Source organism: Carex rostrata, chromosome 24, assembly GCF_964058835.1.
Source record: "Carex rostrata chromosome 24, lpCarRost1.2, whole genome shotgun sequence".
Lineage (NCBI taxonomy): Eukaryota > Viridiplantae > Streptophyta > Magnoliopsida > Poales > Cyperaceae > Carex > Carex rostrata.
This window is the reverse complement of record NC_135941.1, coordinates 8,097,963-8,125,324: the sequence shown is the minus strand read 5'-3', so window position 1 is coordinate 8,125,324 and position 27,362 is coordinate 8,097,963. Positions and strand designations below refer to the sequence as shown.

The window sequence follows — 27,362 nt, the reverse complement described above, 5'->3', positions numbered from 1 at the left end:
CAAGAAAAGATACAGTTAACAAGGATGACACATATCTACCTTAAAACTGATCTGATAGCTATGAGACAGAAGAACTGACACAAGTAAATTGTTTACTGGATCGTGATATTGTACAGTACAGCATCATCTGTGTAATTGGATGGTCATGATGTGTTGCCAGATGCCACCCAAGACTAACAGAAGTTAAAACAGTTTTAACTCTGTTTACCAACATAACACAGATCCTATTGGGTCACACCATATAGGAGCTACTCGGAGAATCTTACTGATTAATTATAAATTGATTATAATTAATATTAAGATGGTTATAATTAATTATACGTGATATAATTAAATTATAAATGTCATTTAGAATGACAAGCAGAAACAACAGTTAATTTATAAACGTACACGTTACGTTGTATAAAAGTTACCGAACAATAACCGAAAAGAAATATAATTGTACATGACAATTATATATATATGATTTGGAATTTTAATTGTTAATTATGGGTTTGAATTATGGATTTAAAAGCCCAAAATCAAAGCCCAACACTATTCATGCCTTAATGGGCCAAGGGCAAAATGGTATTTTTTCCCTTAGTGCCGACTTCCCATGTGTTGACATGTGTCATGTGAGGTGGCAAGGGTATTTTGGTCATTTCACATGATAAAAGGGTGAGGTGTCAAGGGCTTTTGGTAAATAGATTTGTTTTGAGGGGTATTTTGGTCTTTTGCAAACCTCCTCAAAAGTCTATAAATAGAGGGGTAGGGGTAGAGAGAAAGACTCACTAATTCACGTGTTAATCTGATTACTTCGTTAATCGGTTTTTCTCTCTTCCTTGATTTTGGTTATTTCGAGATTAGGAAATAATATATTTTGTGTAATCCTGCGGTTTAGCTTTTAAGCAAAACCGAGTTACTTCGGGACACAAATATATTTATTTCATCATTTTCTCGGTGAATAGTGTTTCTGCAGAATTCCGCGGTTTACGGTATTTCTGGCAGAAGAAATAAATCGCTCTCCGGTTAGTCCTGGTGGATAACCAATAGAGGTATCACACGCGTGATACTGCGAGTCGATTCCATCCCTGGTGAGGCTCTACTCACTCGGTCTGCATTCCAACTGAGATTTGGAATCAAGGTATAAATTGTTATATTAATCTATTTAATTTGTAAATAGATTTAATGCTTTAGAAAATCAATTATGGAGTAGATCTGTAAATGAATTAAATGAGGTTTTGATGCCGAAGGAATACTGAAGGTGGACCGCCTTGGAAGGTTTCCTGACATACCTCGTTTAATTTTTAGCTTAACTTAACCGTAAATTTTTGTTTTACACACTTCCGTTGTTAAGCTAAACTAATGGGTTTGAACCGTTCCATAATTATCTTCATGCTTCAGCTGAATTTCACATTGCAATCCAAAGACCAAATTAAAGAAAACATCTACTTACAGTATTGGAACCAAATGAAAAATAACACAAATTACAAGGTAGAAAGTATAAACATGGGTAAAATAAATCCACTAACCAAATCATCCCTTATTTTCATCAGACGACCTACGCAAACATTTGATTATTGTCTTATTTCCTGCAAACAGTGATAGAAGAATATTATCTATACCTTGCTTAACATAGGTTTCGATGATTGACCTTTTTGTAGGAGTGCATGGCTTTGAGTTTACTTCCATTAGTTCCTGAAAAGGAAGAAAAAGAAACAAAAAGGCATTACAAACCTAGGGTTAGCAGGAGAGGGCGGCTGGGGGCGTCGGAAGTGGCCGGCCAGCGTCCGGAGAGGTCGCAGGGAGGAGAGACATCGAATAGACTTAGGGGACGGGGAGGGGAGACTCAGGGGACAAGAAGACTCAGGGACGGGAAGACTCAGGGGACGGCTCCTTCGGGAATCGAATTAGTTTTTTTTTTTGCGTTTGGGAAGAAAGGGTCGGGGAGGGGAATAAGGGGATGGCGCAGCGAATTTTTTTTTTACGGATCAGTGAAATTTTTTGCATATCTGTGAAAATATGTGTGACAATACGTGTGGCGGGTATAATTTTCACTAAATTTAGACTTCTACACAGAAAAATAGTGTATTTAATCAAAAGAAGACAAATTATTTGTTTAGATGGTTCAGATTCAATCTGATTTTAGATCAATAAATCTCAATCATTAGACTTTCTGTCATCTAATTCAATTTAAGGTGTATAATATAGAGGAGAGATATATATTCCTTTAGGCCATAGCTACTAGTTAACAACCGATCCAAAATTACGCCATAACAACAACAACCGAACAAAAATATAATTATTCTGTTCCGAAATAGGTAGAGCAGCTTCGACCTCACTCACCCCTCTCTTTCTTCTCTAATTCATATGCGACCACAATAAATTAAGGCATTCACCAAAGCAGGGGAACAATCTGGAAATGTATATATATATATATATATATATATATATATACAAGTTTATGACTTAAAGGTTGAATGCTCAATCTGATCATAAGTAAAATTTAATTAATCCAATATAGCATGTGTCATTGTGTTGCATTGGGTGCCAAAATTTTACCATGTATGTATTTCCTTTCTCGTTTTCTTGCATTTCATGAATCTCACTGCACAAGGCCATGTCCCCTAGGTCCTAACCTAAGTAGACTAGACACTGTTTGGCATTCCTCTTTAGTGAATATCCTTATATCCAGTGTCAGATGCTATAATTGCAATGGTACAGCGTGGCTACAGTTGACAGTTGTAGCTCTTAATTAGCGGTGAGCTGTTCGGACTTGGGACATTAATTAATTAATTAATTAATTAATTAAAATATAGAAGACAGATGAAGCAAATTAAACATGAACAGCCTATATATCATTTCTTTTAAGTTTTAATAGTAATTCCTTAACAAAATTATTTGACAGTAAGATATTAATTAGTTCCTCTGCTTATACACAATTCTGACACAAAAGGGAGACAAAAAGTCATTTCCATAGTCAGACTCAGATATTGAATAATCTGTCGGTTGATATATAATATATCTGCGCGCAGCTACTGAAACCTCGCTGCAGTTTCTTTTGCTATATTATATTATATTATATTATATTATATTATATTATATTATATTATATTATATTATATTCTATTATATTATATTATATATGCTGCTATCATAACCTTGTTGTTAATAAAGATGGCAATCATTTATGGGGCCGAAGATCACGTTGCGCTGCTCAACAATGCGAAAAAGTTAGGAATGATCATGCTGTTTAGAAATTCATCCCCGCTAAACAAGTTTTTTTTTTTTTTTTTGAGAACCAATGTTTGATCTAGTAGCAAATATAATACTCTCTGTGTGGGTGATCATAGGTTCGAAATCCAAATTGAGAAATTATTTGTGAATATTAAATAATTAGGTTGCTTGACCTCCAATTTTTACTAAAAAGAACAATTTTTTTAAAAATATTATGCAAATTATGAATATGAAAATATATTTAGTAGGATTCTTGAAGAATCATTAGGAGATGTTTTTTTTTATATGGCTTTTTGTTTATTTATAAGTATGATTTGAATCTAATTATTAAACATTATCTCTCCTCCTTATTAAGAAACTTAATGTCTAGATTCTGCAAGGGTTGTGATTAAAAGTTGAATTTTCGGATTGAATATCAGTCCTTCAATCATATAACTTTTTTTTTTTATTAAATTTTTTTCTTATGTGTAGAAGTCTATATTTAGTTAAATATTTATCCGCTGCACGTAATGCCATGCACCATTTCGATTCTAAGATCTGTAAAAAACTTTCGCTGGGTGCGCCTCCCTCCCCGATCCCACCCCTCCCTTCCCGATCCCTTCTTCCAAAAAAGAAAAAAAATCCTAGAAATAGAGAGAGAAAGGAAAGAAGGACTGCGACTGCGACTGCGACTCCGCCTTCCTTCACCGTCTGCACTGCGACTCTAGAAAATCAATTTTTCATAGAGTTTAGGGTTTAGGCCAGATCAGGTACCAAACTGTATATGAATTCATTTTTCTAGCCATCTCCAACTTTTTACAGTGAATATTACTGGATGTACTTTATATATTTGAAAGGTATATTTGAAAGGGATATTTGAAAGGGAGAGTGGGATTTGTGCAACAGAGGCTCAGGCCATTGGTTAGAGATGGTGCGAGGGTTAGAGATTGTGGAGCCCACAAGTCAGTCAGTCTGAGATTTAAATTAGGTTTTCTTTTGTCATTCTCTCATCTTTGCCAAGATTAATTGTCTAATTATTTAAGAGGTCTAAATATGTTGTAGATGTTAGCTATTTTTTAAAGAAACTAGCCGAGAGGTCATCAATACAAGATGATGTCATACAATTGCCGATTAGTCACTGCCATGGCTACAATTACCTCAGATTTTCATATTCCTTTTCACAGTAAGTCATATTTTAATTTTAAGGTTATCTTCTTTACTGTCATACATAAACAGTGATTGCTCTTGTTTCTTTCAATGATTGCTCTTGCTTGGTTCAATGATTGCTGTTGTTTTCACAGGAAGCACAATTTAGAATCTGAACTTTGGATCTTTATCTTTCAATGATTGCTCTTGTTTCTTCTTCACCGTCATACATAAACAATGGGTCTAAAGCACTAAAACCTGATCTTAATCTCTCAATGACCTTTAAACAGTCCCCTAAGCTTAACCATCCACTTGTACCAGCAACCAACACAAGCAAACTACAAAAACACCTAAACTGGTACTTTGCATCCCAAAAATAGCCTCCAATTGAAGAGAAAATGAAAAACACTGTTTCCAGGTCGAGTTGGACAAAATTGTTATACATGAACATAGAGGACACTCATGTGAACACACTGAAAAAAGAATTTCTTGATTTGGAATTTTCTACTATTTATAGTGAATATTTGAAATCCAACTTTTCAAAATGAGGCTAATGTAGAAATACTGCTGTCAGTCTGAAATTTGTCAGTTAGAAAACCACCTGTTCATATTAGATCCTGAACCATGAAAATTCTGAAATTAATTAGGTATGGGGTTCAAGTATTGCTGGTCATTTCCATATAAATAACTCCTACTTTGGCCAAGTCAATTAATCACAGTAAAATTGTGAAATCAGGTTGTCAGAACAGTGGACAGCAGCTAAAAATTAAATTACCAGCAAATACCCCTGCAAAAAAATATACATTTAACATATAATGCTATATCTTTACAAGTATGAATTTATCAAAAATTGATGATTTGAAACCTTGATGTGTCTTTTACAGTTTTGATGCAGCAAATTCCCATAGTGTAAGGCATTACAAACTCAGAAAAGTTAGTTTTGAACTGCAAAGGAGCTACAAGGTACTTTGTTTTGATTCAGTAGTATATATTTTTCTATCACTATCACAATTACTAAGCATGGGGTTTAAACTATCACTGAATACTTTGTGGGTCTGAAACTGAAGTCAAAATGGTATGAATTAGCTATATAAGTACCACCATCTACTGACTTGAAAATCATAAAGCACTACATCCAACAGAACCAGATATTAAAACAAAAAATTATACATTTTTATAGGAGTGATGCTACGGTACTATGCATAGCACATATTGGTTCATACTATGGATCACTATCTCCATCTTCAAGGTCTAAAAACTTTCGAACTGAACCGTTCAACATCATGATCTCTATATGAAAATGTACTTGTAGATCAAATTTTACACTATTGTATATATTTTTACTTTTTTTAGATAAACGAAATAACTTAATCTGAAGAAATAGTAAAAAAATCAATAAAATTACTATGGAGATCATGTTGACAGTTTAGATCGACTGTTTGAACTTTGAAAACAAAGCTATTGATACATAGTACAGATCGATCCGCGCTATGCATAGTACCATAAACTCACTCAGCATTACCAGTTTGGACCATGCTATGATATCTCTTCTCTCCTCCTTATTAAGGAGTTTAATGTCTAGATCCTGCAAGGGTTCTGATTTACTGTTTTTTTTGTTGATTGAAGCTGAGTCATATAAACAAATAATCTGCTTTCTTTTGATTAAATATACTATTTTTCTGTGTAGAAGTCTAAATTTAGTTCAAATCAGACCCACTACATGTATAGTTACACATCTTATCACAAATATTTTTGTTTTGCACCATTGAATCTGAATCAAAAATCTTGGAGATTGAATCTCAGATGTGGAATTTTTTTCGCTAGAACTCGAGCGCTGCGCTCTTCTCTTCTCTATCCTAATCCAATCTGCGCCGCCTCCTCTTCACATCCCTTCTCTTCGCTGCGCCTCTTTCTCCTATGTCGCTTTTTTTTCCTCGCTCAGCACCTCCTTATTTCTCTCGTGCGCCTCTCTGCTCCGTCTCTCCCAATCCCTCTTTGCCCCGTCTCTCCCAAACCCTCTTTGCCTCCCCGTCTCACCGCCTCTTTGCTCACCTCAGAGAAGTCTCCTCTCCAATCCCTCTCTCCGCTGTTCTCCGATCAGACCACCACGCTGGTGGCACTTGTTCTGACAGGAACGAACGGAGCGCTCTTTGATTCCGTCTTGTTGTGCTGCCGGCACGGTCTCCGCTCGGGAGAGGAGACCACTGAACGTGGAAGCGAACTTCTTCGTGGTGAGAAGAGCATAATCTGTCTTCTCTGCTTACTCTTTCATCAAATACTGCTATACCAGTAAGACAAGAGCAAAACTCTAATCTCAGTCTTACCGATGGATGTCTCATGTATGTACTTTTCTCTCATTTTTATCAAGATAAAACTCTCTTGGAGTAATCAATATACCAATTTCAACTGATTAATTTTTCCTAGCTTAGCTAATCAATATTGTACCAATATGCAGGGCCAATACAAACTGTCAACATACAGTTAATTAAAGAGAGGTTGATGTGATAATTAGAATGGGTGAGGCCTTATACTCATCTGGGGGCTACTTCTGTGTTTTGTCTTAGAGGGTTAAGTAAGTTTAGGTTAATGGTTCGCTTTGTAATGAAATTGGTCTGGCTACTTTTTCTAAAACAAACAAACATGTTGTATAAAATAATAATTAGTCACATTAACCGAAATTTCAAAGCCGTGTATAATTTAGGACCTTCTTAACCCAAAAGAAGAACCAAAAAATAAATTAGAAAGGATAAGTGCTAAAGGTCGTTGTGTAACTGTGTGCCACTAAAAAAAAATAAATCAGAATGTACTCAATTGATCTATGTTTCATATTCTAGCACTTGTGTCAGCAAAGTGATGTGCGGAGGGGAGGAATAGAACTAGAGGGGTGGATAGTGTAGAGACTTGAAGTCGAACCAGAGAGGGTGAGAGCGACGTGCGCAGTAGAGCTAGGAGGCAGAGACGATGCTTCAATGCACATGGTTCGGGCTATAAAGGTACAGTCTATTACCTGACAAAATTTCCAGCGAAATCTCTGTAAGAAATGGTTGACCTTGTCTTCTCTTTTCAAATGTGTTAATAACCTATGGGCATATTTGAGGACCAGTTTTAACTTCAACAACGAATTATGGGTGTTTTGGAGAGTAGCAAACAGAGCTTTTCGGTAAATTTGTTTGTTTTATAATGCAGGGTGTTTTTTTTTCATAATTTAAGGATCAAATTCCTTGTTTATGGATATAATTTTCTTACAATATAATTACGAGCCTTCTCTTGGTTAGTACTAATCTACTCTTATCGAGGTCCTTAAAAATTTGTATACATTAACATTTAAGTGCCGTGACTCATTTTTCATGGCTGCAAGTCTTGGTCACTTTCAAGTTTCATCACGTAAATGACTCTTGAGCATAGTAAATGTTAGGATGTTTGCCTTAACCAAATATTTGCAAATTTTATTTCGTATGGCATTAAAAGCTGCAATCAAAATTCACTGTTCTTGATTTTTTTTAATCCAGATTTGATAAAAAGGCATTACCTGAGTTCGAAGGAGAATACTTATCAACTCCTAACACGTGTCCATCAATGAATTGTAAAAGTTGGTGTTATACCTCAAACAATTTTGGGTTAGTTGTAAATTTGAAAAATACAAGGTGCTATCTGGAAATACATTTTTATGTAAGGTGCGATTGCAAAATTTTTGGGTACATTTGCAGGATCTGTATTATGCAGACGCAAGGAGAATAGCAGTAATCGGACTGGGTCCTATAGGATGTGCGCCACATGTCATGTTGCATAGGAGCAGGAACAGTGGATTGGATAGAAGGAATTGTGTGGTTGATGTGAATGATCTGATCGAGGGATACAATGCTATACTAGAAACCAGGCTGCAAAAATCTGAGAAATGAGCTTCCAAATGCTCAGATTTTGTTCTGTGATGTGTACGAGGGTAATTTGGAGATTATCTCAAATCCTAAAATCTATGGTACTAACTTCCTCTCTCTTTATTGTTGGATATTATATACTTATGTTGTTGTGTAAGTGCTGATTTATTAGTTAAAGTGAATAGAAGCTGTTTGTACTGTATGCTCGGATTGAGAATTAAATTGATTTGCCTTTCTTCTATCCAAGTTGCAACAGAGACCTTCACTTCTCAAACTTGAAATAGGTATTTTAATACAGGTATATATGTGTACTTGTTATAGCATACATGTCATTATTGACACAAGGCAATTCAAGGAATAATTGGGCCTACCAAATTAAAAACGAATAATGTTTGATAGCAGAAGGTAATACCTTAAAATAGCACCATTTGTGTAGTAGTGTTATCACCACAGTTAATGCTACATCAAGTCATTAACTGGTATCTTCCTTCATTTGTTTTCCTTTTCCAATAGGATTTGAAAATGTGCAAGGTCCATGTTGTCGGGTGGGCCCGCTTACCGGTGTACCATGTAAGGCTAAGGATATGGCATGTGTTGAGCCGCATAAACATGTTTGGTGGGATCCATATAGCATCACTGAGGTCGTGAAATTCTCTGCTTGATGATTGGTCATGGTCAAATTCCTCATTGACCAGCATTTGTCGACTTGCGCCATTGCAAGACTTAGCTTGAAATGGGCTTGAGTTGGAGATAGATATGGCTCCAATAATTAATTAGGATGTATATTCTTCCACTTTTTGTAACATGGAAAATTAGTTTGATTGTTTTTTTGTTCTTCTTTGGGGGGTCAAAGACCAAATATAAAACCCAATATATGACAAGGTGAGATCGTTGTAGAACATGCCCCGATATTCCTTTGTAAAGAGAAACAACAAGATGTCAAGAGAACACAGGAATAACTACTGTTGGTGTAGTTCAAATAATGAAGATAAGACTTTTTAGTTCATTGGTAACAGACTAACTAATAAGTTCATGAAAATATCCCAAATAGAATTTGAAGAGCATGAGTTCATGAAAATATGATTGAATTTATTACAACCAATAAGTTCCCTGGAATATTTTATTTCTGGACTGGGGGAATTTGTTCTGATCTACTGGATGAATCACTACAGAGAAAAAAGGTTTTAGGACTTGTAACTGAAAATGTTCCCATCGAGAGAAATTTCAGTATATTGTCTGATATGCTGATACTATTATTCCCCCCTAGACAGAAACAACACCTTTGATGATTTGAAAAATTCAGATGCGGTACCGTTTACCTAACTCTTGCTTTCTTGAACCATTACCTAACTATTTTTTTCCTTTTTACATTTTGTTGTTCATTATTTGCTTAATTTAAATGGGACAAAAGCAAGCTCCTGAGGCGCATGCGAATTTAAATATTATTTGACAGTACAATTAAGGTTTAAGAGGATAACTACCTGAACCGAGTACTTTGTTGAAGACTTGAAGGGACTAAAAGAACGGGTACAAATAGGAATTTTCGATTATTGATGTCTTCTTAATTCTTATCATAATTATTGCCTTCTATGTCCACTAATTAAATAACATATGCTTTTAAATTTCACCTGAATTATTTTTGTAATAAAGTGAACTAGAAAGGAATTTTTATTAGAAAATTTATAGAATACAGGTACTAATTATATTAGAGTATTAAACAAAATAATATTAATCACTTTAGTGTTCAGAGTACTCTCATAAAAATAATTGCATATTTTTGTAACATAATTTGATTGTTTCTTTTTAATATGAATAAATTTCTATAAATAAGGTCATAATAATAAAACAATATGAAAAAAATAAAATTAGTATACTTTTACTTTTCCATCAAAATGAACAAGCATAAATGAAAATACATGAGCAGAGGCGGTAGTACAATTGACTAGAATTTTAAGACCAGTTCCAAATAATTGGTAAGTAACGTACACTGGTACAGTGGTATGCTTGTACACTGTCTCATATGAAATAATTGAAATCCTTTTACAGATGCATAGTAGACACTACCCTGAGCATTTAGAAACAATTTTCACATTATTATGGTTGTGAAATATTTCATTGTCGTCATTTCAGCAATTAAAAACAACTAAGGCGCTGAAGACATAATATCCCTGTTAATTTCATTTGACCTGGATTGTTGGTCTATGTCTCTAAATAGGTCAGATATGTAAGGTATCCCACTATTACCATGTCTTATTTTTTTGGAAGTAAAGGTGTCCCATTATTTCAAATGTGCCATTATATAAAGTCATTATCCTAGAGCCTTTCCTATAAAATTTCAGTATTATTTGTTCATATGTATAATGTTATAGTATGCAGGGTTACCAATTATGATCATCTTAAGTTTGTATGCAGGGTGGTGGTTGAATGGGTTTCTCAATATGTGCAAGCAGCAAATGCATCTCAGGCGAAGGCAAAAGCAATGCTGGCAGGTTGCAAGCTACTGGTAAAATAAGCTAATGGAGTGGGTACTGTATTTTCGGATTCTCAGGAAACAGTAATATCAGTTAGCAGTTATCCACCTGGTATGCATGACTGGAGATTGGCTGCTGAGGTGTGGCAAACTTGGGTAATGACAAAAGATTGCAAGATACTGGTAACATCCTTCTGTAATTGGAAAGACAGCAATATAGAGATAGCTCACAGATTGGCCAATTGGGGTCATGTAAAGAGAACACAAGTGGGTTTGTATCTCCTTTCTTTGTGAATGGGGACTGATGTAAATCGTATGTTATGAATTGATTGTGTATATATATATTTTTTTGTACGTGTGTTTTGCACAGAATGATCTCATTGATATCCAGATAATTTCATTGGGTTTATTTTTTTAATTTAAATATACTATTTTATATGAGAAATTTTTTTCTTTTATTATATATTCACGTTACAACGTACGGGCACGATACTAGTATTTAAATAGATACTCACAAGGTTTAGATTTTGTTCTCCGTGTGAGAGGTCGTAGGATTGAAATCCCGATAGAGAAATCTCTTGTGAATATTAAATAGTTGGGTAGCTTGATCTCCAACTTTTACTCAAAAAAAAAAAACAAATTAAAGAAAGATTTAGGTTATGTTATGTGAGGTTTTTAGATACAATAAATATTGATTTGCTTCTATAAGAGGACAAATATATTGCTATGGCCCTGAGATAGGGGCCAGAACAAAAATAGTTGAAATTGTGGGGATTGAATATGCTATTGTAGTATAATTTTATTTTATGAGGACTGAAGAGTCTTAGCACTTGCAAAAATTACAAAATATGAAGGAAAAAATTGTTAAGGTAGCTATAGTCATCCTACAAATCTGTAGAAAGGACAGGCAACAATGAGATTAGCTCTTAAAACCCAATATCTCAGCTTGGAACTCAGAGTCTCAACAACTAACTTCAATGGGTCTTGTGAATAAGAGTTTAAAGTTTCTTAGAACTAGCTTTTGGTCTAGTGACAGAGGTTACTAAGCAAAAACACATAATTATTGGAACTTTTCAGTTTTGACCTTTGAAATTTTAATTTTAAAAAACTTATATTATTAATCTCTCTCATAAAATGAAATTACAAAATACTTATTTATCCAAACTCTCTATCTCAATTTTTTAGTTCTGCCTCTAAGTATAGGATATATACTCGTTGTTTAATTTCTTTCTATTTAATTAGATGTGTTAATAGTTTTTCGGGAGTAATTTTGCGCATCATATCACCAATATAAATGTCCATTAATATTAATTATATATAAAGAATTGACATTTATTAAAATTTGTGTAGAATTGTCACTTAGATATGCACTATAGTGCAAAAATGCAAATCCTCTCTTTTCATTAATTGCCTTCCCTGCCATTAATTATTCCGTATAGAATGAGGTTCCAAAGTTGATTGGCAATTAAAATGAATTTAAATTGTGTCTTACTGTGGCATGTTGAATTCAAGTATTGAACAGTGCCTGCTACGTACGGACTGCTACAAACCCCTGTCACAATTTGGCATGGACCGCATGAACAGTACGAGCCTTATTGATTTTCACCACGACCGTGTTAAATGCAATCTAGATTCTTCAATATTCATTTGCTTTATTTTCATTGAATTAGTGTCTTTTCTTATTCGGTACTAAATTACATGTGGTAATTAGTACCAGTACAGTAAAATTTTAAATTTGCTAATTTAAGATCGAAAGCCCACTAACATACTAATATGGTTTTCTCTTTAAATGTTAATTACTCAAACACTACCAACTACCAATGTCCTCTGAAAACATGGTTTCCATGAAATTTGTGATAAAAAAAAAAAAAATTTAACTTTATTTCCTCCGAAATTTTTTTCATTTGATGATACTCTGGTCTTATAATTAGAACTTTTCAATATATGCAAATTTTTAAACACAATACTTTTTAATATTTTGTTAAAGAAATTACTTTCCAGTGTAGAAGACACTCAACCGGTTGTTTCTGTTTTAAAAATATAAATGCATCCATAGGAAGATAATCATTTAAAAGTACTTATTTTTCTTCTTATTGTAAACAATCCATTATCCCCTCATATAAAGTTTAAGCTTTGAACATTTTAATTATCTAATTAAGACCATATATACCAAATATGACTGGTATGAAACAATCTAACAACAGTACTGGCACAAGCATTCAGGTCTCACTCATAAAAATACAGAGAGTGTGGTATTCATCATTTTGTCTGCGATAATTTTATTGAGCTTCTCTGTTGGATGAATGGAATCCCAAAACGCATATTTACCAGCATCAGAACATGTCAAAAGACTCACGCTGTTGCACATATAGCTCATTTCAATAACACCCGTCCCGCAACAACCAACCGCCACATCTTCAAATCCTAAAAATATTTTAGTTATTGATACAAGGATTCTAGAAAAGAGATCAGTGCAAAAAGGGAGGCTATAGTCGACAGTTGGTCTTAGAATTTTTTGGTAAATAGAGTATCTGGAAGCCTATATAAATAGTTGGTGTACTTTACCTACTCCCTATCTTTGCATTAAATCGACTATAATTTGGTACCTACGATTGAAGTAACATTCACATTTATGTATTCAGTTACTATCTGTCATGTTATGTTTAGTTCATGGACTTAATTTGCTTAATTCCATATTTGAAGAAGCAAAAATCCAAGTGATAAACAAAAGGAACTTACCATAAAATCCAGGGTTTTGAATCACATCCATCAAAACACCATAGATATCTCCATAAACTAATGTGGCATTAACCAAATCTCTGTGCAACACATCCATCATCTTCTTTAACTTGACATTGAAATCGGATGCAACCGCATTGTACTCATCATTGCATTCGCCTATAGAAAATAATCTCTTACTCCTTTCCAGTGGCAAACAACCCATAGGTGGAAGTCCTATTAGATTAATTTTTCGAGCACCCAAATTGTAGAGACTTGTTAAAAATTGTTTTGAAATTTCTAAAATAAAATCCTCATATTCTGGTATAGTGTACTCTGTAGAACGGCCGCGAGGCACTGTGTAGTAGTTCTCTATGAAATCATTTGTGCCAATGCTTGCAATGTAGAGAGCTTGAGTTATGGTTTCTTGACCTCGAGTTTCTCCTTGGAAGGCTTTGAGCTTGGTTTGGTATTCTTTGAAATAGTCTAGTTCTTTCCACAAAGGTATGACAGACTGCAAAGAAAATAACTCATGATGCTAAATTTTGATGAGAGAACTATTATATGTATTAGGTATAAAGTATGTATCAGTATTTAGTAATTATGTATTGAATTTCCATGAAAAAATAACTGAAAAAAAAATAGGAAACTTGCAAACTTTCATTGAGGTCTCTCAAAGTCGATTTTATTTGGCAACATGTAGAACAATGTTGTAGCTACATAAGAAATGGATTTTTAGTTAACATAATTTGGCAGAACAGCTGGCAATCGACTCTTGTTACATCTATATTTAATTCCAGTGCTTCATATACTGTACATTATTTTGAGCTGCGGCAGAGCTTATATACTGTACCAGATTATAAAACTTTATATAGCAATATATTACAAACATATAATTATAGCATTTTAAGTTTATCTAATGAGGTTATGCATAGTACTATGCCAATTCATATTCAAAAGTAAAAGAAAACAGAGCACAAGAACTTACAAAAACATCTGATGTGGCATTATCATAGCCAGTAGCAGCTGATGCAAAACAGACAGCTGTAGCAAATTCCTTGATGTCATAACTCGGGTCAAGATATGCTGGCACAAGATTCGGCAACCCGAAAGCCTCAGAAATAAAATCAACTGCCAATCGACCATTCGAAAACCGACCCGTGGCATTTCCTCCTTGAAGATCACGACCATATGGCTTGAAATTGCTTTTAGCGACAGTTCGTATATAGTTGTTGTTTCCTGTATCAGCAGTTGAATCACCAAATATAACAATCGCCGGGATTTTTGCAATGCATGGGAGTGTCATGTAGATTATGAGTATGTGTAGGAAGAGAAGCCATTGTAATAAGCTTAGTTGCATCATTCTTATCATCTAGTACGTGTGATTAATGTTAATGAAATTTAAGTTTTGATATAATGTTAAGTTTAAATTTGAGATATGGTCTTTAGGTTAGGTCATTTCTCTCTGACTTTATGACATTGTAGGTAGATGAAATCATGAAAAGGGAGAGCAGAAAGAGAAGTTGTCACAACTACCACAAAAAATGGCATACGAAAGGGAACGAAACAGTGTAGATTGATATAAATTAAAGCAACTGTAACTGTGGCAATTAAGTAAGCTAGCTAATTAAACCAAATAATATATGTGTGATTTGTGGATGCCTCAAAATGTAGTTGTGTGGTGATGTAACTGTTAGTTAGTTGTTTATCTTAGTGGATCTTAATTTGGCTATGATATTATTGGTCTAACCGTCTATTGACCTTTTTAATTATATATATATATATATATATATATATAGGAACATGCTAGCATGCTATGCATAGCATAGAACCTCTCCGTGCAATGGCATGGATTTCGAGTTTTAAAAATCCTAACGGTCGATCCGAACCATTCATCTTGTTCTCCATATTAATATGTGTTTGGAGACCAAATTTTACATTTTTTGGAATTTTTTTACTATTTCTTTAGATTTATTGAAAATCGCTGTTTTTTTATGGTCCAGATTTGCTGAAAACAGCGATTTTCAATAAATCTAAAAAAATAGTAAAAAAACTCCAAAAAATGTAAAATTTGATCTCCAAAGACATATTAATATGGAGAACAAGATGAACGGTTCGGATCGACCGTTAAGATTTTGAAAACTTGAAATCCGAGCCGTTGCACGGAGGGGCTCTATGCTATGCATAGCATGCTAGCATATTCCTATATATATATATATATATATATATATATGCTTCTGAAACCTGTCCATTTTGTGGATACAGCAGATTTCCTGTTCATTATCATACAAGCCTCTCTCAGATCATGTGTATTTTGAGATAAATAAATATTTTGTAATTATTTTTAGGAGAGAAGTTAATGATATATATATATAATTTTTAAAGGACAACAGTAATTAAAAATTTCAATTTGTATGGGGTGGTTCCGTGCTTAGCATCCCTTCCCCTCCATCTACTTTTGCCCTCGTATGAGGCAGACATATGAAACAACACAATATTATTTCTATTTCATTTTTATTAGATATCGAGGACTAGTGTTAGTAAGTGTCTAAGGATTTATAAGGTCATGTCCGGTTGAGGGCCAAACTATATATATGGAATAAAGGGTTTAAATCTCGCTTAAGTCGTCAAATGTAATTTAATTAATTGAGTAAGATCAAAATGGCATATATAAATCGGTCTTAATTAATTAAGCTTGCAAATATCAAGTATAATATAATTCAAATATCTACATATCATCTATATATCAAACCTATTAATTATATGATTCTCAAATTACAATAAATTTATACTCGTCCCTAATTTTAATTTTGTAGAATGGGAGAATTTCATTAAACAGTTCAGCATAATTGTTTGAATTTCACATCTAATTAATTTGTACTTTGAATCTTTGATACTAAGTATATTTTACTATTTTAGTAATATTTTGCATCAAATTTTATGTAATCTATATATATATCATGTCAACGTGATTCAATTATCTAATCTATATCAATTACATGCTCTAAACGAAACGAATAACAGTAATTAATGAATAAATTGAAACAATAAATATTATACAATAAATACATCATGTATCTACTATTATAAAATATACAAAATTGTTGTTTTTCATCTCATTTATAATTTTCAATCCCCTTTTAAATTATTTTAAAAGATATAAATTATTAACTAAAATAATAAAATATTGTATAAATTAATTTTGTCAAAAAAATTACTAATTAAAAATCTACATAAAATGTTGGATGAATTAATTTTATCATAAATTGCTAAATAAAAAAATTATATGAAATATAATATGAAGAGGAGGTTCAAATGCCTCCATTTTTAGTGTCTCCATCGTGCCTCTATTTTTAAAAATAATAACTCAAAATTTAAAACTTAAAAGTCAAAATAAAACCGTTGAATATGATCTACATCATTTTATCTATGCACTTATATAAAATTATGACATTTCAACTTTGTTTTGGTTATCATCAAGAGCTTGTAAGAAAATACTAATGTGAGTAATTTCTAGAAGTTGATTTTTCAACTAATTGATTCACATAAAAAGAAAACCAAAATGTGATAAAAAAAATTTGAGGACATAGATAAAATTAAACTTTGACCGGCTATACTTAAACTACAAACTTTAACCAAATAAGAAATAACTTAGTTATGACTTAACTTAATTTAGATCTCAATCAAACATGAATAATTTTGATTAGAATAAATTGAATTGAATACTACAGTAATGAATCATATATCAATTTAGCCATTTATTAGTTATAAACATTGCTTACAGATTATTGCAAATGTAGCACATGTAAATTTGTGTTTAAGAAGTGTTCGATCCTTCCATTTTATTCTGGAATAGAAAAAAGAATAATTATATCATTCCCCTCACTCCTGTCCTCCCATTTATCCTCCCACTTTATCTCTTCAAATTATCTTCCTTAACTGTCTTTCATCCCCCTATTAATTCCGCTAAGAATTTTCATTTATCCCCGCATTAATTATACTGTCCTTTAATAACAATCATCGCATTAATTATACTGTTCTTTTAATAACAATCATCGCATTAATTAACTGTCCTCTAATAACAATCCCCGCATTAATTATACTGTCTTTTAATAACAATCCCTGCTAACAATTATTTATATATTTATTGATGTTCAAGAAAGTATTTACCATTGTTCTGACAAGTATTTATCATTATGTCTCAGAAGTATTTATCATTGTCCCTGACATGATAATACTTTGATTTGATTAAACATTACTTATTGACAAGTTCAAGAATGTATTTATTATTATTCTGACAAGTATTTATCATTATATCTGAGAAATATTTATCATTGTCTTTGACGTGCATATGTTTTACTAAAAATTGCAATTATGTCTGAGAAGTATTTATCTATGTAACATAAAATATTTATCATTATGCTTGAGAAGTATTTATCGTTGTCTTTGACATACATATATTTTACTGAAAATTGCAATTTAAAATTGATAAAATTGATAACAATAATTATTAAAAAAAAATAACGTTATATGGTTTAAATTATTTATATGAAAAATATACATTAAACTTCTGTTGGACCAATTATTATATATGAATTCATATAAAACCATAACAGATTTTAATTCATACAACATATATACATATTGCCTTTTGTGCACATGCAATCCCATGTGATCACATAACATATACTTCTCAAGATCCAATATAATATTTGTATAGAAGTTATGTCCTTACCACTTAGTTGGGCTCATGTTGCCAAAACGCTTGGTTATGATCTAGTTTGGACCAAAATTTCATACATACCTAGTTGTATTAGATCCAACATATCAAAAAAAAAGTGTGCATGTGATCCATGATATGATGCCTCTTTGTTAAAGGTCTCCAACAAAATTGCATCTTCAATGAAAAAATACAAGGATCAACATATATATGCATACATACATAAGAAAATTATAATGTGCATGCATACATACAAAAATTCTCAGTTAAAATTTTCATCCAAAATTATAAGAAAATATTTATACATAAGAAAATTGCAATTATGTCTGAAAAGTATTTATCCATATAACATAAAGTATTTATCATTATGCTTGAGAAATATTTATCATTGATGTTTTACTAAAAGTTGCAGTTATATCTGAGAAGTATTTATCCATGTAACATAAAATATTTATCCATGTAATATAAAATATTTATCATTATGTATGAGAAGTATTTATTATTGATGTTTTACTGAAAGTTGCAATTATGTTTGAAAAATATTTATCCATGTAGCATAAAGTATTTATCATTATGTCTGATAAGTATTTATCATTGGGTGAGGGGATTGTTTATTTAATGGTCCCAAGTTGTGCGGAAACAATCCAAAAAAAGAGGAAATTTTGTGCGGAGATAACTGACAAGTATTTATGAGGGGATTGTTTATTTAATGGTTCCCAGTTGTGCGGAGACGATTAAAAAACAAAAGAAATTTTGTGCGGGGGCAATTGATGGATTGATTTATTATTTCATAAATAGAGATCATTGCATAGGGATTAATACTTTGCAAATTCAAAATAAATACTTTAATGCTTCAAGTTAAATACTAACAATTTACAAAACGTTTATTAATGACTGAGCAGCCCCCCATGATTTTTTTGGCAGTCTGTGTGGATTTTTTTGCGAGAATAAAGCTGCGGGGATTGTTATCAGAATCCCAGAAAAAAAAGATTTCCTTAGGAAAAAAAATACAAATTAATAACGTATAAAAGTTAATTGTTAGCTATTTTTTGGTAGAAGGATTTTCTCTTCCGGAGAAATGTCAATTTTTTGTATCTTTGGTTGCTGAACCACCCTCTATCTTCTTCAATTATATATTTTTTTAATAATTATTTTATTAGTATTTTTTTCGTTAAAAAAATTCCACCAAACCTTCAAAAAAAATATTCGACCAAAATCCTTTTCCACCAAAATAATTATTTATTCTATTTTAGCATAAATGTGCGGTGATATATGGAGCCTAAAAAGATTTCAATGTTACTAAACTAATCTCAAATAGTTATGTGTAATCCATTTTTCTTAAAAAGCTTTTGATACTAATTACTATTGCTTTAAAGAGATGTTGTAGCCAATGCTCCTTAGTATCAAACTTAAACATTCACATCCACAAAAAAAAAAAAAAAAAAATCAAACTTAAATTAATATTTTGTGAAGTTGTTCGTATATCTAGGGGTGAGTAAATCGCTCATAACTCGTGAGCCGCTCATAACTCGCTCATTAAAAGCTCATCTAAACTCGCTCATTTATCTGCTCATTTAAACTCGCTCATTAACAACTCGCTCATTTACTTAATGAGCGAGCATGAGCATGACCCAACTCGCTCATAACTCGCTCATTAAGAATTTGCCACACCTAATCCCTGCCACATTTAATCTTATGTAATTCTGTATAACATCAACCTTGCCTCATTAAAATTGATAGATAATGAGCATAGTTTCATATTTAATTATGTGTAATATAATGAGTACAATGTAACATTTAATTCTGTGTAATATACTAATATTCATAGTTTCATATTTATTATTTTTGTAAATCGGCAGAACCAAAACCTCCGCCAAAAGCCCAAAACAAGTAATAGTCATAACAACTCGCTCATTTAAATGAATTATGACAATTTGTTGGATTTTATTATGATGACTTTTAACAAATTTTGTTATGCGTGGGCACATTATATAATTTTGTTATGAGTCATAAGTCATAACTCGTGAGCCGCTCATAACTCGCTCATTAAAAGCTCGCTCATTTACAACTCGCTCATTTATCCGCTCATTTAAACTCGCTCATTAACAACTCGCTCATTTACTTAATGAGCGAGCATGAGCATACCCTAACTCGCTCATGCTCGCTCATTAATCACCCCTACGTATATCCATACTCTTTAAACATGAATAATGAGTTGCCATTTGAACCGAAAGTTTTTTACTTGACACTTTAAATAAATCATAATTAAATGATTATCACCTCAATATATTTCAAAACATACCACCCACGTCAACTCAGTCCGCGCATCAAATTGGGCTGGTGCGCAGACTAAGTTAGCGCACCAAATTGGCCACTGCTGCCCAGTATGCACATAAAAAACACCAGTTTAGTGCGCCAACTCAATATGCGCATTCCCAGTCGGCGCACCAATCCAATTTGATACGTATACTAAATTGGCGTAAGTGATATATTTTAAAATATATTAATTGCGATTTTCTAATGTGCTAATTAAAAAAATTTCAGCCAACTGAACCCAGAGCAATCAAAGCTAACTATTTGACGCGGAATGGTCGACAAGCAACTTGCAGAATGCAGTTGTGTGCAAACTATTCCAACCAAAAGCAGGGATTACTTTTTATTTGAGATTTACGTTAATTAATAATTCGTATATATATGTATTAAATGAGGATGGTTCAAATGCCTCTATCGTACTTTTATTTTTAAAAACTTAAATAACTCAAAATTTAAATTATAAATGTCAAAATAAAACCGTTAGATGTGATCTATATTATTTTCTCTATATGCTCATAAAATATTATCACATTTCAATTTTGTTTTTATGTGAATTAATAAGTTGAAAAATCAACGTCTAGAAATTATCCATATTAATACAATTTTTTATAATTTCTTGGTGACAACCAAAACAAAGTTAAAATGTCGTAATATTTTACATGTGCATAGATAAAATAATATAGATCATATTCAACGGTTTTATTTTGACTTTAAAATTTTTAATTTTTAGTTATTAAAGTTTAAAAAAAATATAAGCATGATGAAAACATAAAAAATAGAGACAGTTGAACCCTCCTCCTCATGTATTAATTGCACTATCTCAAAAAAATTATAACTATTAGATATGCACAGACCAACATCTAATTGCGGTATAGATAAGTGTGTAAACAGGAAATATCCATTTCGTTCTATTCTGTATATATATTTATTCGTATTTTTATCTGTAAAACATTCGTACTTATAAATACACGCTGTCTATATCCATATCCAAATTTATGAACTACGACGGACTCCAATAATTTGCAATCCCTTAAAAGATGTATATATCTATATTCATGTATGCTTCAAATTCTCATTTTATTTAAATACTCTCTATTTTATATACTTGTCGTTTATAATAAATATCAAATACCATATAGAAAGATTGTTATAAAATATATATATAGAGAGGGAGATGGACTATGGTGCATTGCAATACATGGGCACCCGAAATTTTTAAATATACCATTATTCAAAAAGTAATAAATCAAAACACCATTTTTCTATGAAAATTTTAAAAATGACATGGCCGCATCCCCTAGAAGCGGCCACTGTTTTGGTGACCGCATCTACAAAAATTGGCCTTTATTTTGGGCCGCCTTTATGGGCTGCGGCCATGGCCGCTTCTAGGGGCGCCTTTATGTGCAAATTCACCATAGCCCATCTCCCTCTCTAGATAGGCTATGGTGAGTTGCGAAGTAAAGCGATTATTTTACTTCACGCTCATATTTTGCGATTTAAAAGTCCAAATGACCGATCCAAACCGTTCATCTTGTTCTCCATATTAATATGTGCTTGGAGACCAAATTTTACATTTTTTTTGAAATTTTTTTACTATTTATTAAGCCACTTTAAAAATCACCGATCCGGTGATCCAGAAATTTGTACTGTTTTTACTGTTCATTTAGATTTTCAGATTTTCAAAGTGGCTTAATAAATAGTAAAAAAATTTCAAAAAATGTAAAATTTGGTCTCCAAGCACATATTAATATGGAGAACAAGATGAACGGTTTGGATCGGTCATTTGGACTTTGAATCCGTGATTTATAGTCCAATGCAAAAGGGTGCCCATGCATTGCAATGCACCATAGCCCATCTCTCTCTATCTCTCCTCTATATTATACACCTTAAATTGAATTAGATGACAGAAAGTCTAACGATTGAGATTTATTGATCTAAAATCAGATTGAATCTGAACCATCTAAACAAATAATCTGTCTTCTTTTGATTAAATACACTATTTTTCTGTGTAGAAGTCTAAATTTAGTGAAAATTATACCCGCCACACGTATTGTAACACATATTGTCACAGATATGCAAAAAATTTCACTGATCCGTAAAAAAAAAATTCGCTGCGCCATCCCCTTATTCCCCTCCCCGACCCTTTCTTCCCAAACGCAAAAAAAAAACTAATTCGATTCTCGAAGGAGCCGTCCCCTGAGTCTTCCCGTCCCTGAGTCTTCCTGTCCCCTGAGTCTCCCCTCCCCGTCCCCTAAGTCTACCCGGTGTCTCTCCTCCCTGCGACCTCTCCGGACGTTGGCCGGCCACTTCCGACGCCCCCAGCCGCCCTCTCCTGCTAACCCTAGGTTTGTAATGCCTTTTTGTTTCTTTTTCTTCCTTTTCAGGAACTAATGGAAGTAAACTCAAAGCCATGCACTCCTACAAAAAGGTCAATCATCGAAACCTATGTTAAGCAAGGTATAGATAATATTCTTCTATCACTGTTTGCAGGAAATAAGACAATAATCAAATGTTTGCGTAGGTCGTCTGATGAAAATAAGGGATGATTTGGTTAGTGGATTTATTTTACCCATGTTTATACTTTCTACCTTGTAATTTGTGTTATTTTTCATTTGGTTCCAATACTGTAAGTAGATGTTTCCTTTAATTTGGTCTTTGGATTGCAATGTGAAATTCAGCTGAAGCATGAAGATAAGATTGCTCAGTGTGAGATGGACATTCAGACCATTAGAGATGGTACTTTTATAATTATCACTTTTCCCCTTTGTATTTTATATACATTTTTCTCAATCTTATGTTAAAATTGACAAGCATTTTACAGTCAGAACAAGAATTACAGTGTCTGTCACACCCCGCGGCCACGGGTCGTAACAGTCCCCCGCCGTAAGCATACAACGCCGTGTATGCTTACAAGGCTACTCACATTTCAAACCAAACAACAAGCAATTCAAACAAGTTTCTAATATATATATCAGAGTACACAGTCTGGTCAGCATATAATACAACAAAAGTATCTCATCCGGATACCAACCACGAGGCCTACCCTAAATCTATACAACAAAAGATATCTAGGGTCATATACTGGTAAGCTACTAAGGCCTACTACTCTCGTGCCTCTCCGGAATCAGTCGCACCAATACCTGTAAAATAACGGGGAAGGTGGGGGTGAGAATAAATTCTCAGTGCGAATTTGCCACATTTGAATTATTGGACTTGCAATCAAACTCCATATTCAATAATGAAACCCAAACAACAACAATGCAAACAGTTATATAAGAAAACATAAATAACAGAATGCCACTACTCGACAACAGTTAATCAACCTGAAACACAGTTTACGGAATTTCCAAGATGAATCTCAAACACAACATATATTTTGGCTTAACTCGATTCCTAACTCAGTTCAGTAGGGCTTGTAGCAACTACAGATGTTCTTTCGAGCTGAACCTTTATCAAACCCACATCTGTAGGGTTACTGACACCTACAGATGGCCAACCGCTGGACCCTTTATCTGACACCCATCTGCAACCGCTTGGCTTAACAGTTTATTAAGGTCTGGTTCAAATCATGTAAAGAAAATCCACTTTAGAATCGTTTCCAATATTCGTCATATTCAATCGACCGTTCAAATGCATTAACACGTAGGAAAATGCTACCGAGCCATAGACGTTACACAAGTCAACCACGATTTCCAATCACACATCTCATAACATAATCACCCTCCCTCGTCCCAACCGGTACTGGGAATATCGAGGGCCGTTCACCTAAGGCCATTTAGGATCCTGGGAATCCAAGTCAGCATACAGCCCGACTTGGCAAATTCATTGGATCCAAGTGCTTAACTTCGTAAATCCATTCACATACATTCACATATTCAATCCAATCGTGGTGACTTTCAATCAAGATCAGATCACAATAGATCAACATAACCTATAACCATACCAGCATGCAAATCATTCAATTCAGATCAATTCGAGTTTACTTTGATTGGGCTATGCAAATGCTCTACACAATTCAATGATGCAATCAATGATATTCAACATGACAAAACGAATACACAGTTTAATTCCTGAAAATAAAGTATCAAACAAGTCCAAGAATCCCGCACCTTAGTATGACGAGCGTACCGCTTAATTTAAGGATCGGACGTCTCGTATTGTCTCGCAAGTTCTTGCTCGACCGAGCCTACACCTATATTATACGTATACTTGGTTTAATTTGGATTCAGTGGTCCATACGTTTACTTAGGGTTTGTACAGTCCTAAATCAATTCTTATGTTTTGGTATCGATTCTTTTCGGTTCTTTCTTTCTTACCAAAATCTCACATAACGGTACACAATTCCATCTAGGCCCTCTAGCCTTATACTATTTCACTTTGGTAACCATCAATCACCGTTTCACTACTTTGGTTCTCGGATCAATTCGATTCACCGTTTGGTTAACCCTAATTTGGTCAAAACCTCAAATCAGCCGTTAAATGTTCTAAAAATTCACGATCAGGAGGCAACCCTACCGATTACAAGTCTAATTGGTCGGGTTAAACAAATCAAATCACGATTATGCCAACTTTCAATTTTGGCACGAAACCCTAGAAATCAGATTTCACAAATCGGAAGAAATCGGGAAAAAGATTGACAAACAAACTAGTAAGGAGTGTAGAGGAACTAGTCCTCGAGCAATTTGAACACAAATCTCGGGTTTGAAACGAGAATCTGAGAAATCGAGAAAATTCGAGGTTTCGAAAGAAAGAAGGAGAGAAAGAAATACCAAATAGGAGAGCTGGGAGAGATCCTCAGCTGCTTACTCGGTTCCAAAGTCGATTTCTCGCAACAATCGGGAGTCTGAAAGAAACGAAAAGTTCTCGCACTCTTTTCCTTCTCTTTGGCCGAAAATCACGCAATAATGGGGAAAATATGAAGTGAGAGAGAGAGAGAGAGAAGGTTGGATTTGAGTTTTAGGGCAAAAATCACCCTGAGTGCGGATGCCCCCATCCGCACTGCGGGTGCCTTGACCCGCACTCGGGACTTAGAAAGTTTTCAGACCAAAATCAAGAAAATCCGAGCCTAGTGCGGATGAACCCCACCCGCACTTTGGCTGGACCCTTACCCGCACTGCGGATGGACCCTTACCCGCACTGCGGATGGACCCCATCCGCACTCACTACTTAGCCGATTTTTGGACCAACACAGAATTTTAATGAGTGCGGATGCACCCCACCCGCACTGCGGATGGACCCTTACCCTCACTGCGGATGGACCCTTACCCGCACTGCGGATGGACCCCATCCGCACTCACTACTTAGCCGATTTTTGGACCAACACAGAATTTTAATGAGTGCGGATGCACCCCACCCGCACTGCGGATGGACCCTTACCCGCACTGCGGATGGACCCTTACCCGCACTGCGGATGGACCCCATCCACACTGAGCCTATAATGTTCTGAAATCTCGAAATTTCGACGCGATTTCAATTCACAATTAACTTACTTATTTAGGGAAACCTTAATTAAGGTTTAAACTTCCATTTTATTAACACAATTAACTTGATTCTTTCTTTTAAATCATTTTAATTTAATTGTAAAAATTTCGTAACGTAACAGTGTCAGTTGTATACATCTCTTTTTTTTGTCAAGAGGTATTTAGAGGACTATCAGTTGTATACAGTGTCAGTTGTATACATCTCTTTTTTTGTATACAGTCTACATTGGTTGTATAAATTTTTTTCGCACTGCCAATTATATGTCACATTATCAAGAGGTACGTCATGACGAACAACAAAAGTCATGTTGAAACGGAAAGAGAAAATTGATGCCCCAGGAGTGTATACAAAAAATATAGTATACCGGGAGGTCTTGAGTGAGGTATAAGGTATGAACCATATTAATTCAACCATTCTAATTTTAATATATGTTTTCAAGAACAATTAATCTACTTTTTCATATTTTATTTCTTCATTTAACAAAAAAAATAATATATTTGAATAGGTGTGGGTATTGCATAAAGCTTGTACTGGAATATGAAAAGCTGGCCTCATACTACAATGAAGCAGAAACTGTCTTGATTGCTAAGGTTAGCTCTTTCTCTAATTTTAATTATTTTTATTAAGAGATGAAATTATGTTCATTAATTTTTAAAGAGGAGATTAAAGAACAGTTTGATTCTGTAGTAGATTGTGCAAAAGAGGTGGCCGATATGCTCGAGGTCAGTAAGGTGCAACACCGCTCGGGCGCTCTTGGAGGTATGTTCATCGGATCTAGCTTTTTTGTTGTCAATTTTATTTCTGTTTTCTAATTTAATTTGATAACTTTTGTGTCCATTTTTAGCCTCATTCTTGACTCCACTGGTACCACCATCCAGTTGCAACAATTTGAAATAAAGTGGGCCAATACCAAAAAAATGGCATGTATATTTTGGGAAGCACATTATTCAGTTTCTATTTGTAGAATCCATTAGCTGGTATGGTATCAGTACTGATCATACTTGTGTATCATCATTAGTTGTGAGCTTGTCAATTTGCAGGAATAACAATTAATTTTGTCCTATCTGTTTTACAGGCATGAACAAATAATAGAAAGCTTGAAGAATTTGAACATGCGTACCTATATGTTGGCGAAGAACATTGTTGAGCCTGCTCAAGTGGCTGCACAAGCTTCAGCTGGTGCTCGGTAGGGAGTTGAGACCAGTAATTTATACAAATTCAGCATATGTTGAGCACAATAGTCAAGACTGATTCCTAAATCTTTTTTTTAGACATTATCTGTTTTAAATCTGTTTGCCTGTTTGGTTCATAAGATTCTCTTACCAAGTTTTGATCCATCTAAAGGTTGTATTTGGGTGTAGGATGTTTTCTTTTTGCTCTGATAATTATTTATTTTAGAGTTAAATTGAAGTATTGGCGCTGTTGCTCTTGGCGTATGTGTGAT

At 33.7% G+C, this 27,362-nt stretch overlaps 1 protein-coding gene and 3 long non-coding RNA genes across 5 annotated transcripts; 3 read left to right on the top strand and 1 right to left on the bottom strand.

Moving 5' to 3' along the window:
• The first annotated feature begins 4,065 nt into the window (after positions 1-4,065).
• On the top strand, positions 4,066-5,857 carry LOC144575768 (uncharacterized). Its single transcript, XR_013518524.1, has 3 exons — positions 4,066-4,183; positions 4,258-4,378; positions 5,226-5,857. It is a non-coding gene; the product is annotated as an uncharacterized LOC144575768 (long non-coding RNA).
• Positions 5,858-6,180: 323 nt separating this feature from the next.
• On the top strand, positions 6,181-9,220 carry LOC144575697 (uncharacterized). 2 transcript variants are annotated; one of them, XR_013518501.1, is made up of 5 exons: positions 6,181-6,680; positions 6,797-6,858; positions 7,176-7,334; positions 8,049-8,317; positions 8,730-9,220. It is a non-coding gene; the product is annotated as an uncharacterized LOC144575697 (long non-coding RNA). The 2 variants fall into 2 exon arrangements; XR_013518502.1 differs by lacking the exon at positions 6,797-6,858 and having other exon boundaries at positions 6,182-6,680.
• A 3,487-nt stretch (positions 9,221-12,707) lies between these two features.
• LOC144575591 (GDSL esterase/lipase At2g04570-like) lies at positions 12,708-14,776 on the bottom strand. The gene is made up of 4 exons (XM_078325787.1): positions 14,393-14,776; positions 13,426-13,918; positions 12,889-13,110; positions 12,708-12,836 (listed from the first exon to the last, which is right to left on the bottom strand). Exons 1-3 carry the CDS (start codon positions 14,774-14,776, stop codon positions 12,917-12,919), a joined length of 1,071 nt encoding a protein of 356 aa, XP_078181913.1. The 3' UTR covers positions 12,708-12,836; positions 12,889-12,916.
• Positions 14,777-26,231: 11,455 nt separating this feature from the next.
• Positions 26,232-26,930, top strand: LOC144575650 (uncharacterized). Its single transcript, XR_013518486.1, has 3 exons — positions 26,232-26,307; positions 26,424-26,508; positions 26,609-26,930. It is a non-coding gene; the product is annotated as an uncharacterized LOC144575650 (long non-coding RNA).
• The last annotated feature ends 432 nt before the right edge of the window (positions 26,931-27,362 follow it).